Source organism: Dreissena polymorpha, chromosome 5 (genome assembly GCF_020536995.1).
Source record: "Dreissena polymorpha isolate Duluth1 chromosome 5, UMN_Dpol_1.0, whole genome shotgun sequence".
Taxonomy (NCBI): domain Eukaryota; kingdom Metazoa; phylum Mollusca; class Bivalvia; order Myida; family Dreissenidae; genus Dreissena; species Dreissena polymorpha.
Genome location: NC_068359.1, coordinates 1889920 through 1905379, shown reverse-complemented (window position 1 = coordinate 1905379; position 15460 = coordinate 1889920). Strand labels below are relative to the sequence as shown.

The 15460-nt window shown below is 34.8% G+C and overlaps 1 protein-coding gene across 1 annotated transcript; it reads right to left on the bottom strand.

The window, feature by feature from the left end:
- Nucleotides 1–4422: 4422 nt before the first annotated feature.
- LOC127880693 (filaggrin-like) lies at nt 4423–13180 on the bottom strand. The gene is made up of 3 exons (XM_052428027.1): nt 13022–13180; nt 9042–9139; nt 4423–8015 (listed from the first exon to the last, which is right to left on the bottom strand). Exons 2-3 carry the CDS (start codon nt 9127–9129, stop codon nt 5026–5028), a joined length of 3078 nt encoding a protein of 1025 aa, XP_052283987.1. The 5' UTR covers nt 9130–9139; nt 13022–13180; the 3' UTR covers nt 4423–5025.
- Nucleotides 13181–15460: the final 2280 nt, after the last annotated feature.

Here is a 15460-nt window from a genome sequence, read left to right as displayed (position 1 = left end):
AACCCTGCATACATTTTGTATTATGTTTTATACGAGTTGTGCACGTGCACACTATCGGTATTACATTCACTTCGATACGCGACACTTAATCATCGACAACGAAATTTGTTTAAGGGAAGTAAACCTGTTAATACTGCAATTTAACGTACACATATTTTAGCTCCTCTGCGTTGTTAATGCTTATATGTACAGCAAGGTTTCCCTGTATTAGCTGGTTTGCCACTTTTGCCAGTACTTCGCGGACATCCTTATGCCAGTATTGAATAAGTCATTTAATCTTCAAATGTATCAATGCTATTTTAACACATTTTCTAAATTACGCACACGACCTTATTTTCATCTTCTTAGTATATTTTTGTAAAAGTTAGCGTATTTGTTAAAGGATTAACACTAGTTACGTGTGTAAGGATCAATTCTTTTAATTGAAAACACATACACATAATTAAGTGGTGGTGTAGTGGATATGGTGTACGCCTAGCCATCGGGAGGTCACGGGTTCGATCTCCACTGCGGGAGCGTTCTTTCGACCTCCCCCAAACAAAGACACCAAGTGTTCTACCCAGGCCCATGACTCATTGAACAGTCAAATTGCGTCGATGCTCCAAAGGAGCCCTGCAATTAATGGGAAGAAGAAGAAGAAGAAAAGCAACATTCAGTAATTCCTCGCAAAAAGAAACCCATGCACCGCAACTCACGGATATACGGCCGTTAATCACGGGCGCAACCTCTTTTTTGCGATGTAATGGTTAATGAGCCAATGCTTCTTCCGATGTGGCGCTAAGGACCAGATATTGGGCGTGACAACTTCGCAACACTGCAAATTACAGTCAAAGATCCATGTTACAGTTGATCAGGTCAATCTAGATAAGGTCTGCCCCATTCCAAGACCTGAAGCCGTGCGGTTTCGAATAGTCTGGGTTTGTGAAGTGGTCTGATTTATATTAAGTGGCTTTCATATCCAAAAAATGTTACAGGCCGCATTGATATCAAGTATTTTAAGCGTAACTGTTATGTGTCCGGTAAAGATTTCAGGAAATACTTAACACTTAAATCGTGACAAATGCGCCACTTTACGTTATTGACCTTACTTGATCCTCTCATGTAACGGGTCCTAGCAAAGTGGTGCCGCGTTCAAACGACATCCTCGTACATCGCGAGAATCCGATTACGTGACCAAATGACGAAAACAAAGTGTTTGTCGTGCATCGACTGTTTTCATCATGCACTTAAAAGAATACAGAATGGGGATCCGAATATTTCAGATTTTGATGTGTCGAAAAAACCCAGATGCATGGTAGCGGGCAGACCCGATTTCAGGTATGATATTAATAGTTTAAAGGTTTAGGAATCTTGGGTAAACGTATAGGTTTCGGAAATTTATGACACTATTAAACTAACAATTTACTTGCATTATGGTTGCCCCCCTCTAGTTAACCGTTTATAGGAATATTTTTATTTTGTTGGAATTCTTTGCATTAATTGGTGAATACAGACTTAGATGACCAAGTAAAAAACATTCTGAATTGAAATGAAAATCGTGTTTGTGAAAATCGCCAAAATAAATGATGTCCGTTCACAGTTTCATTCTTTTTTCAAATCCACATAATACAGTTTTTGTTTTGTTAATTTTGTTTTTTGCTGTGTTAAATAATATTTCAATCACATACCTTTTCACTCATTTATCTGGGTAAGAAGATTACCTGTAATAATGTACAGTTTATTTCACAAGTTCCAAAAGGTCAAAAGGCCCATGAGGACAACATATTTACAAGGAATAAATGGCAAGACAGCGCACACAAAGTATATGATACAGGTGGAGATAGTGCAAAAAGAGAAAACAAAAAACGTTTCAATGTATGAGAGCAGGATGACAAAAGGTAGATATAAACTTATAAGTAAAAGGTGGAGATCTTTTACAACAAACATATTAAACAGATAAGCATGCTAAAAGTGATGTGATTGAGCATCTTATTGAAAGTTTGATTTGTTTTCACAAGTAGTATAAATATGTGTGTAAGTTAACTGTGCTATTATTGACTCTATGTAAAGGGAGACTATTCTTAAAAGAAAACAATTCAGGAGTAAACCACCCACATGGTTGTGGGACTTGAACTCCCTATCCTCCGAGTGTTAGGCTTCATTTGGAGATGATATTGAAATATGTGAGCACTCATAACACAGAAACCAAAACCAAAATAAAGAAAGGAAAATATGAGCCTTGTTCTGAGAAAACTGGGCTTAATGCATGTGCGTAAAGTGTCGTCCCAGATTAATTAGGGACTTGATTTTCGGTGAGGAGGGACTTCCTTGAAACTAAAAATACCATAAAAGCGGAAATTGTCATCCCTGATTAGCCTGTGCGGACTGCACAAGCTAATCTGGGATGACACTTTACGCACATGCATTAAGCCCAGTTTTCTCAGAACACAACTAATATTATCCCTTATAAGCTTGTGTAGGTAAAATGACCAAACATACTCAATTTTGAAAATGCTCTCTATTTGCAATATTATTCACATGCATTATAAGCCAGGGTTTCGAGAGACACGCCTCATAATATCATATTTATTAAAAGGGTTATCAGAGCTCCAGATAAGGATTTGTGAAATCAGTAACGGTGCTGCCACTGACAGAAAGAAATGTAGTAACGCTGAAAATCAATTAGTACCTGTACTACCATATCCAAAAATACAGGTAGTAATGTACTACCCGTATTCTTGCATATTAAAGGGTGTATAACTGACTTTACAGAAACATTTGCAGCAATTATAATAAATATATTTAGCTTCTTAAACAGTTACTATATTAGGTTTTCCATTCTGAATTATGATGCAAATACAACTACACATTAAAACTCTTGACTAATACTATTTCTTCATTTTTCTTGACAAGAAAACACAAACCAACTAGAAAGCTAAGTTAAGTAAATGAACACTTATAATAATGTCACTGTCTCATCTGTTTCCCATCGTGTTTTCTAACGTTTTTAGCCACCGATGCAATCAAATCGTTTAATATCGGGGCGACAATGTATTTTTCTGGATTTACAGATTGAGTGTCAGGATGGTTAGACGACACGGTATGTAGCCATTATATGACAACAATGTGTTGTTTTGAACCGCTTTCGGATAAGCTGATCTTCCATTGCACGCAGACATATTGTTTTTGACGGGTTTACGAGTAAGCGTAAGTCACGCAACAGAAAAGAGAATAATACCGGAACCCAGTTTACAACTTTTCAGTAATTTAAATTAATGAAAAGCGATGTTAGGTTAGAGACCAACAAATCACACTGCGTTGAAGCGGACGTATCGGTAAGGCCAGAGTTTTTTCGTAAATGCGTAAAAGGGATATTTAAGTCGTAATTCTACGTCCAGTTTATAAAAATAAATGCGTAAACCTTCATGAAAAAGCCGTATTTACGGCTGTACGGCCCTTACCTGGAGCTCTGGGTTATTGATACACAAATTGATTTTTAAAATACTGTTACTCTTCACACATATTTATACATTTTATTTCCAAATCTGATAATGAGTCGACATTTTAGCAATAGTACTTATGCAATTACAGATATGAGAAGCTTTTGCCAAGATGTGGATATTTTCAGCAACAAGGCTATATTGTTAAATTATTTATAGATTGACTTCTGTGTTATAATGACAATTTTTGTTGAGAGGTCTAGATATTAACCCTTTGCATGCTGGGAAATTTGTCGTCTGCTAAAATGTCGTCTGCTGAATTGATAAAATTCGCATTTTCTTTGATTTTTTTTCAAAGAATACTATCAGAATAGCAAACAGTTTGGATCCTGATGAGACGCCACGTTTTGTGGCGTCTCATCTGGATCCAAACTGTTTGCAAAGGCATTTAAAATTCGGTTCCCGCACTGAAAGGGTTAACTAATTAGAAAACTTGTTCATATAGTTAATTGCAATTTCATGGAATAAAAAACTTGAATGAATAACATATTATTAATAACATTAAATATTAAAATAAATATTTATTCATGATGTTGAATGTCTAAAAATACCAAACACGCTGTTCGCCTTAGAATGTAAACTTATTATTTAAAGGATACAGTGTATGAAAGATAAACAGAGCGCATTATTATTTTATATATGCATAAGCCATTGCCAAAGGATTTTCCTTTTTTACCTATAACCAATTAAAAGTGTTTGTAAAATAAATAATGCTAAAAATAGCTGAAACATTGGAACATTTCTTACACTGCTCTTTTTTTACTGAGTAAATAGTGTATTTTTCCAGGGTAAAACGCAATCCGGGATAAGCCTTCTGTCTTATTATGCAACAAGTGCATATAAAGTCATTAAATGACCCACTAGACAATAACTGTATCATATTTTTTATGCCTTTTCAAGTTGTCATAGAATATAAAATAAATAAAATAAAATAAAACAAAGCTATTACTGTAGTACTTTATTTTGCTATGCATATATAATGGGTGAATACATATATGGAATATAAAATATTTCAAAAAAATGCAATAGAAAAAAACGTATGTTAAGAAGGGACAAATTTGAGAATTATTGGTTGTATACATTCAAAATAAGACATAAACGTACATGTATCATATAAACTGAATCTTAGCTAATGTTGTTAGTGTTACAAATATTTCTAAAAATTAATTATCAATCATGGGTTCAGAGAACGTACTTTTACATTTAAGTCACACCTTTAACATTCTATAAGTTAAAGCATTTTTATCTCTACAAGATTCTTTCAGTCAACTTTGCCATTTGAATTTACATGAAAGATGTATTGTGTTTTTAGTTTTATTAGTATTATAATGTTTATTATAGATGTTTTACTTGTAAAGAACTCTTGAATGTAGATTTTATATAAAAGTGCTACATAAATACGGATACTAAGAAAATTTATAAAAAAGACTGTTTCCTTATCTCTGTAAATTTAAAATTTAAAATTAAATGCCTTAAAAAAGTCTAATAGAAGGGAAAGAGAGCAAAGCTTTACTGTAAAACAACTACAATTGCAATCAGACCCAGTCTAATTATTGATTTCTACATCAATGTCGAAATCAACTTTCCCGTTGTGAACTGAACCATGACTTGGACTGGCCTTGTCATCATGATGTTTGGATTTTGAATCATGGTGGACAGAGTGTGAAGCATGGTGGTCGTAAGAATGTGAATCGTGGTGTTTGGAGCGTGCATCATGGTGTTTGGAGCGTGAATTATGGTGTTTTGAACGTGAACCATGGTGTTTGGAGCGTGAATTATGGTGGGAATCATGGTGATCAGTTTTGGAATCATGGTGATCAGACTTGGAATCATGGTGATCAGACTTGGAATCATGGTGAGCAGACTTTGAATCATGGTGATCAGACTTTGAATCATGATGATCAGATTTAGAATCATGGTGGTTAGTTTGGGAATCATGGGGTGTGGAGCGTGAATCATGGTGTTTGGAATGTGAATCATGGTGTTTGGAATGTGAATCATGGTGTTTGGAAAGTGAACCATGGTGTGAATCATGGTGATCGGTTTTTGAATCATGATGATCAGACTTTGAATCATGGTGTTTGGAATGTGAATCATGGTGTTTGGAGCGAGAATCATGGTGATCAGACTTTGAATCATGGTGATCAGACTTTGAATCATGGTGTTTGGAGCGAGAATCATGATGATCAGACTTTGAATCATGGTGATCTGACTTTGAATCATGGTGTTTGGAATGTGAATCATGGTGTTTGGAGCGAGAATCATGGTGATCCGACTTTGAATCATGGTGTTTAGAGCGAGAATCATGGTGATCAGACTTTGAATCATGGTGATCCGACTTTGAATCATGGTGTTTGGAATGTGAATCGTGGTGTTTGGAGTGTGAATCATGGTGATCAGACTTTGAATCATGGTGATCAGACTTTGAATCATGGTGTTTGGAGCGAGAATCAAGATGATCAGACTTTGAATCATGGTGTTTGGAATGTGAGTCGTGGTGTTTGGAGTGTGAATCATGGTGGTCAGACTTGGAGTCATGATGATCAGATTTAGAATCATGGTGTTTGGAGTGTGAATCATGGTGATCAGACTTTGAATCATGGTGTTTAGAGCGAGAATCATGGTGATCAGACTTTGAATCATGGTGATCAGACTTTGAATCATGGTGTTTGGAGCGAGAATCATGGTGATCCGACTTTGAATCATGGTGATCAGACTTTGAATCATGGTGTTTGGAATGTGAATCATGGTGTTTGGAGCGAGAATCATGGTGATCAGACTTTGAATCATGGTGATCAGACTTTGAATCATGGTGTTTGGAGCGAGAATCATGGTGATCCGACTTTGAATCATGGTGATCAGACTTTGAATCATGGTGTTTGGAATGTGAATCATGGTGTTTGGAGCGAGAATTATGGTGATCAGACTTTGAATCATGGTGATCAGACTTTGAATCATGGTGATCAGACTTTGAATCATGGTGATCAGACTTTGAATCATGGTGATCAGACTTGGAATCATGGTGATCAGACTTGGAATCATGGTGTTTGGAGCGCGAATCATGGTGTTTGGAGCGTGAATCATGGTGATCAGACTTTGAATCATGGTGGTTAGACTCAGAACTATGGTGATGATCATGGTGATGATGATGGTCAGCGTTATGGTGTGAATCATGGTGTTCAGACTTTGAATCATGGTGATCAGACTTGGAATCGTGGTGATCAGACTTGGAATCATGATGTTTGGAGCGTGAATCATGGTGTTTGGAGCGTGAATCATGGTGTTTGGAGCGTGAATCATGGTGATCAGACTTTGAATCATGGTGATCAGACTTTGAATCATGGTGTTTGGATCGTGAATCATGTGATTTTGAGCTTGAATCATGTGTTTGTGAGCTTGAATCATGTGAACTTGAGCTTGAATCATGCGATTTTGAATCATTGTGTACAGAGTGTGAATCATTGTGTACAGAGTGTGAATCATTGTGCGCTGAATGGGAACCATGGTGCTTAGACTCAGAACTATGGTGATGATCATGGTGATGATGATGGTCAGCGTTATGATGTGAATCATGGTGATCCGACTTTGAATTATGGTGATCAGACTTTGAATCATGGTGTTTGGAACGTGAATCATGGTGATCAGACTTTGAATCATGGTGATCAGACTTTGAATCATGATGATCAGACTTTGAATCGTGGTGTTTGGAGTGTGAATCATGGTGTTTGGAGCGTGAATCATGGTGTTTGGAATGTGAATCATGGTGATCAGACTTTGAATCATGGTGATCAGATTTTGAATCATGGTGTTTGGAGCGTGAATCATGATGATCAGACTTTGAATTATGGTGGTCAGACTTTGAATCATGGTGTTTGGAGCGTGAATCATGGTGATCAGACTTTGAATCATGGTGTTTGGAGTGTGAATCATGGTGTTTGGAGCGTGAATCATGGTGTTTGGAGTGTGAATCATGGTGATCAGACTTTGAATCATGGTGTTTGGAGCGTGAATCATGGTGTTTTGAGCGTGAATCATGGTGTTTTGAGCGTGAATCATGTGATTTTGAGCTTGAATCATGTGATTTTGAGCTTGAATCATGTGATTTTTTGCGTGAATCATGATGTTTGGAATGTGAACCATGGTGTTTGGAGCGGGAATCATGTGATTTAGAGCTTGAATCATGTGATTTCGAGTGATGATGATCATGGTGATGGTGATGGTCAGTGCTATGGTGTTTATCAGTTACATTGTCAGCATGATGCCCACTGTCATGGTGATGTTCATGGGTCTTATTGTCTGCATGATGCCCGCTGTCATGGTGATGTTCATGAGTTGTATTGTCTGCATGATGTTCTTCATGGTGCTTGCTGCCATGATGTGCCTCTTCATCATGGGCATGGGGAGCCCCTGTAGCGTGCTCATGATGAGCAGGACTATGGTGCTGTGCGTCTCCATGGTGATGTCCGCTAGCATGGTGTTCTGTGACAATTACTGGCTGAGTTGTAAGGACTTCCTCGGGTTGAGGGGTGACTCCATCTGAGATAGATTTGTTATGTTTCATAATTAAACATACTATATTTAATGATCTATTGAAATTTTGAAAAACCTATCTAATCAGACGGTACAAACAACTCTGACCCCATTTGTACCAATGGTAGTTTCATACACATATTTTTAGTTAATATGTTATGTGATTTTAAAAGGATTGTTAGTGGGTCAGAGTAGATTGTACCCCAAGGTATGTTTTTTTTTTTCAAATTCTACCAAAGTCATGAGAATATTTGGAAAATAATTTTATTGAATCAGTTACTGTATTTGGTGTTGGTGTCTTGCAAAACAAAACTGGTATTATTTATTGTTTAATAATGGAATCTATTTTGGTCATTTGGGAAATTAAAGCAACGGAATTAAGACTCTAGGGCATTATATTTTGGTGATAATCAAGGTGTACAGTTTGGTCAAAAGGAATTTAACCCTTTCAGTGCGGGAACCGAATTTTGAAGGCCTTTGCAAACAGTTTGGATCCAGATGAGACGCCACAGAATGTGGCGTCTCATCAGGATCCAAACTGTTTGCTATTCTGATAATATTTTTTGAAAAAAAAATCAAACAAAATGCTAAATTTAGCAATTCAGCAGACGATATTTTAGCAGACGACAAATTTCCCAGCATGCAAAGGGTTAACCATAGTCTGATTGGTTTGACTACTAACTGCTTACAAGCACCTGAACACCAAACCAGTTGTTATTTTTACTACAACAAATGGTTATCTGTCAATAAATATAATATTGTGGTATCCAGTTAAAGATTAAAATAACATAGAATTAGTACAATTGACAAAGACATATAAATATTGAGACTAAGGCAACAGTCCATTTGGCAAGATCTGCTTTTTGTGTTCAAAACATTTTGGTAAAAAACAATTAAAAAAATTTGTATGTAATAAAAACACATTCTATGAAAGTTAATTATCTGTGAAAAAAGGAAAGTCTGGATAATCAAAAAAGTTATTAGTTTCATTTAGGGGACTTAGTCAATATTTATTTCTTTAACATAATTTACCTTCTCTCTTCTCTCTTTTGAAGGGTGTGGCTGTTACCGCGGCAACCAGGAGAATCCCAGACACCAACAGTATTGCTCTGTGACCCATATTTTCTCTCCTGAAACAACAAACAAGAAGGCTGTGAGGACCAATAGTGCTCACCTGAAAGATATCAATAATCAGACCTATTGTTGAAACAGGTTTCTAGCATTATTATCTTACATTAACCCTTTGCATGCTGGGAAATTTGTCGTCTGCTAAAATGTTGTCTGCTGAATTTCTAAAATTAGCATTTTCTTCGATTTTTTTCAAAGAATATTATCAGAATAGCAAACAGTTTGGATCCTGATGAGACGCCATGTTCTGTGGCGTCTCATCTGGATCCAAACTGTTTGCAAAGGCCTTCAAAATTCGGTTCCCGCATTGAAAAGGTTAATATAGTTGTTGTAAGTCCACAAAAATGTTATTGGTTCGCGCTAACATCTTGAAAATACGTAGGTATTTAGTTCTGCAAGTTTTTATTTTTTTGATTACTCTCTTTTATGATACACATTTTTTTCTCCATCTTCACGAGGATATTTATATTGAAAGAAATCTTTAATATCTTTATACAATATCTTTATCTTTATAATATTTTAATAAGTAAAATGAGGTCATAACAGTACAGTCAAAAACTGACCTAACTGTCACTTTAGAATAACAGTCAACTGCAGATTTTGGTCAGTTTGGATTCCCACTGACGAAAATCACTCTATATTACACTTGAGAATAACAGTCAACTGTCCATAATGGCCAATGGCCAGTATATTCCACTCCGAAAGTCATGTTTTAACTGAAAACAATGGTCACGCCTCAGTTGTTTCGATTCTCGAAAAGTACAAACACAGCTCATCCTTTGTCTTTCTTTTTTTGCGGGTAAAGTATCTGATAGCGGCAATTGCCTTTGACATGATAAAAGCGACCCGCTGCGAGTAAAAAAATAATAGGGTGTTGAGGTTTGTTTTCTGAGATAATTATGGGGGTATCTTAAAAATAAAATATGTCAGAGTTTGTCTCACCATTATTATTGAATTTGCATTTTGATTTTATGAAACGGGTGAAATTAACAATAACAATGTGTATAAGTAGCAATTATCGGCTGCAAGCATAACGCATGCGTGCGTGACAAAGTCAATTGATCTTTATCGCTGATAACGTGCTAAAAACAACATTATGCTGCAGAGTGTTTTTATAAGAAGGTGATAAACGGATTAGTGATCGTCTATAAAGGCAAATTATACACTGAATTGCAACATTTATACCAAACTTTTGGCATTTATGAAAGAGGATTTGTTCATGTTTGTATTTTGTACGAGGTTGTTTGAATGAAAATGCTGTTTGTGTGGTGTTTGCGTACGAATAAATTTTTACAACATTTTGGCACTTCTATGCCATTTAACTAGGGGTTACAGGCGTTTTCCATTTCTTAAATGTCACCAAACACTTTCATCGTGTGAACGTATACATCTATATTTAACAGTATGCAACTTCACAAAAAATGCACAACTCCCATTAAAGATTCTTTTCCACAACATATTTACACATTGAAATACAATTTTTAAATAAAAAGTAGTTTTTTTAATTTAAAATAAATATTTAAAATAGTTGACAACTGTTTATAATTGTTTTGAATTAAATAACATTTCAGTTGTCAACTGGTGCTAGTTGCCAAGACGCATTAAGATAATTAGCTTGTATATTACAATGTAACACAATTCACAATTCACAAATTGTTTTGTAAAGAATTTGAAAGATTTCAAGTCTTTGTTATTCTGCTACAATAATGGACATATAAGCTGATGTTTTGAAAATATTTCAAAGAGTTCTGAACAATACTCTTAAATGCCCATGCTAAATGCGCTCTGACTCATTACAAGACAGTGCTCTCTCTGTAAAATATAATTCCACAAACACATTTTATGTAACACTTCAGCTTTACATTTACACAAAATGTACATTTTGTTTGAATTTTTAATGATTTTCATTGTCTTTGTCCCCCTGAGATATGTTCAGAGAAGTATTTATTAAAATGATAAAGTGATGTTAAACCTTTAAAATATTGAAATGAATCTGACGTCATTCGCTCAATATTCATTTATGAAATAAATATCATATTATTTTGTTATGGTTAAAGGATATAAGTGATTCGTGCTGGTGAATGCACTTTATATATTAATACAAAGTTGATAATAATAATAATAGTACTCATTCATTTCATTCTGAAATACTGTCAAATAAGCAAAAATCTAAATAATATTTGTTTATGATAATTTGTTGCCACTTAATTTCCCTCAGTCAAGAGTATTGATGCTTGTATTCAAATCTCATGTGCTTAGCACCCATGATTTAACTCTTTCAGTGCTGGAACCGAATTTTGAAGGCCTTTGCACACAGTTTGGATCCAGATGAGACACCACAGAACGTGGCGTCTCATCAGGATCAAAACTGTTTGCTATTCTGATAGTATTCTTTGAAAAAAATCGATGAAATTGCTAATTTTAGAAATTCAGCAGACGACATTTTAGCAGACGACAAATTTCCCAGCATGCAAAGGGTTAATACCTACACAACTGAACTCCTTATTATGGATTATAAGACAACAAACTAAGATAACTGATTGTGTTACATGGACTGTTATACAATTCCTTAATATTCAGCACAAGCAGTCCATGACTACTGAAAAACTGACTTCTCCTATTTAATCCATATATAATTGTTTTACCGACCATACCTGCTTATATTGATAAAAAAGACAAACTTAGTTTCAGCAGTTTAAATTAATCTTTTGTTTTTGTAAAATTTCAAAAGCAAAAATGTATCGTTAAATTTTAAAGCTTTTTTAACGTTTTCCATTGATAAATTAAAATTCCGTAACAGTGCATTAAAAAATATGCAGCTTACCGGTATTAATAAAGTCTGAACAGCTCAGTAAATAGCATGTGAGATTATGCTCCCAAAAATAGCCAACCAAATGGTTAGACATTTTAGCCAAAGCCTCTTTTTTTTTTGGGGGGGGGGGGGTTGGTTTTGACGTAAATTTTGTGTGATAACTTTTTCAGAAAGAACTTTGATTGCAAATAGAATTGCACAAAAATAAAGTCCAAGACATATACTCTAGAACTGAACATCTTATGAATTATTTATTGATTATAAGCCGCGATCAGAATACTTAATGCCTGCACAAATATATATATATTATCTTTTTTATTTAGCCTACAAATCACACAGTGTGTTTAACAGTAGGTTACAAAGTAGCTATTTCAATAAATAGTGTTAACAATTTATTGTAGGAATTATATATTTCAAATGGTTGATTTCAGTTGTCTTTTATTTCTGTAACAGCAGCAACCAAACATTTAGTCCCGATTTTTTTTTTTTATTTAGCCCAATAAAGATTTAGTTTTTAAATATTTAAGTTATTTGTATTTATTAACCCCTAGAAACCCCCCCTGAAATAACGGGCATATTCCCCATATGACCTTATATTCACATGAGATTTAATGAAAAAGCTTAAGGCAAGAATTTTATCACCCTATTGTAATGCTGTTAAATAACCTTATTATATTCAAGTAAATATTTCAATTTATAAATTATTTTTTTATATAATCTTAATTTTTTTAAGACAATATTTCTAAATATTTGTATCCTGTTAACTGTAACAATATTAATTATAGACACAATTTATTGCACAAGAAAACAAGTATACAAGTTTTACTAAACAATACATACTTTTGAAACAGCCCATAAGACCAAAATATAAAAATGAATGAATTTTCTATGTGATACTTTAAATTCACTTGTTAGACATTTTGCTAATTTTTATTAAAACTGCAATTCACATTATCATGAATTTAATTTCATATAAAATGTAACATTCACACAAACCTGCACTAAACAAATTGACATTTGATGATGTAACATTTCATCATAAGCATACAATACTAATAAATGCTTCACTCACCAGTTGAAGGTAAATAGCAGACTATGTTTTTTTCATTCAACGAGATGCCCACACAAATTCGGTGCCGTCCAAAGAATCAAGCCCTTATTTGGCGCTGTATGCATGTGGATCCTATTTTATACCTGTCAGCCAGAACTTTCATTGGTCTGTAGGAAAAACTGATTCAGCAGGCCATGGTTTTGGGTCCCGTGTGCAAAATTGCCAAGAATGTTGACCCGTGTGCAAAGTACTAAGGTTTTTGTCCCCATAGGCAAAATAGTCTGAAACTGCAAATCTTTGCAAATTCTTTTCTACATCGTCCTTTTGAGTGTTTCCACTTAATTAAAAGTACTATTTTGGTGGACTTTGTAGATTCAGGCTGTTTGGCTTCCATTTCCTTTTTTTAGTGAGTTGTATTCTTACTGGTGTGTGTGAACTGGCGCTAAACAAATAAAAAAATACTAAATCTTCTCTCAATCTTCATGTACAAACAAAGTGGGATGATTAAAGGATTGCACTAGTCCATTTGTCTGTCTGTTTGAATGTCCCCAACATTTTTTACTAAGGTGATTGTTTAGAGGCTACTATAGGCTGCACCCAATTCTTGCATAATAATACATTTATATTTGTAAGCTAGGCTATAAACCATAAAAAAAAAATCGGCAATAAAATGGGAAAACAAATCATGACAATAATGTTGTTGTATGTTAAATAAGCAAATAACAGGCAAAAAAACTAACCAAAATGTTTGGATGTGTCCTGTTTTTAATGTCACTTGCCAAATGGTATAAATGAGTGCATGTTTGTAAATTCCACACTGTAAAGAAGAAATAACTTCTTTTGTTGTTTGCAATTAACTTAAAATCAGTTCATAAGTTTTATTTTGATTTAGGAAATATTATTAGTGCTGTAACCTTGACAACCAAATTAAAATATAAGCATCTTGTTAAGTATGAATCTGTAATCAGTGAAAAAATATATGACTCATTCTTTGTTCTTAACCCTTTGCATGCTGGGAAATTTGTCGTCTGCTAAAATGTCGTCTGCTGAATTTCTAAAATTAGCATTTTCTTCGATTTTTTTTCAAAGAATACTATCAGAATAGCAAACAGTTTGGATCCTGATGAGACGCCACGTTTTGTGGCGTCTCATCTGGATCCAAACTGTTTGCAAAGGCCTTCAAAATTCGGTTCCCGCACTGAAAGGGTTAAATCATAAATCTGAAACGGTTTAAACAACTTCTATCATAAATGTTTGTAACTCATTGTAGGTGCAATATATTTCTTTAGACAGTACAAATCATTTAGATCCATGGTTTATAACATATTTTCCATTCCCCAAATTTGCCAATTGCTAAAATTTACGAAATTAGGCTAAACACATTTCCATTTGGCTACGCATTTTCTTCCTAAAACCCAATAAAATATGCAAAAATATAAGAATTCTGACAAAACATGATAAATAGAGCTTAAGAAAATTGTAGACTCATAAATTATATGTAAATAATCTGTGTATTTGAAATATAATTTTTACTAAAAAGGTGTATGAAGTCTGAAAACTTACTTATTTTCTTCAGTAATATTACTGATGAGGATCAATTTAGTAATAAAATAATTTGTGTTTGAGAACACTTGCAAGCAGGTTATAAGCTAGATGCCACAACAGTTTGGTGTAGGTGGTAGCATTAGTCTGCCCCAGCTTTTTCTGACTGCAACTTCACTGTAATTGTCATTATTCATTATGGAATTTCAAAATAATTAACAACAATTAAGTGTTCACCCTGTCGAGATTGTGTGTTGTATGCAAGACACATTTCCCATTTAAGTCACACTTACAGGTTGAATGTCAAAAATTTGGGCAAAATACAGCTGGTCTTCATCCTTTGGTAACACTCTGGTCTACCATTCCAGAAATCCAGAGGTCCCTGGTTCAATCCCTGGCCGGGGCACTGGAAATTTCAGAAATGCTTCAAGTGTTTCCCACCCAACTAGAGATGTACTGGTATGAAGCCCAGGTAAATCTCGTGTGTATCGGTGCGATACACTGAGCACGTAAAAGAACCAAGGGATCTTTTCGCAAAGAGCTAGGGTATCGCACCCGGATTCCTTGTATCTCAATACTGTCTCTTCTGTTTGCTGTCTCTTCAGCAAAAATCAAAGAACCTCATTGGAAATAAGTGCTTGCACTTTCATGGGTTATCCTTGACTGCAAGGTCAAAAAAAATACATACATACATAGTTAATTTTCAAATAAATATTCACCATTTTAAGTAAAATACTGCTTGAGAGGCCTGGGTCCTGATCTCAAAGATCTAGGTCATACTTAATACATGTAGCTCAAATTATGGGCACGAGAAGCATTTGCACACTGTAACATGCTGCATCCTTTTTTGCGAGGATATGAAGTGCATGTCTAGAGCTCAAAGGACAAGGTAACGATGTTATATAATGAAAAAATTAA

Excerpts from the sequence above, each read along its gene's own strand:
- LOC127880693 (XM_052428027.1), bottom strand. The coding sequence starts at position 9,129 with ATGGGTCACAGAGCAATACTGTTGGTGTCTGGGATTCTCCTGGTTGCC. Across the intron at positions 8,016-9,041 it reads CAAAAGAGAGAAGAGAGAAG|ATGGAGTCACCCCTCAACCC; the intron begins GTAAATTATGTT and ends AATCTATCTCAG.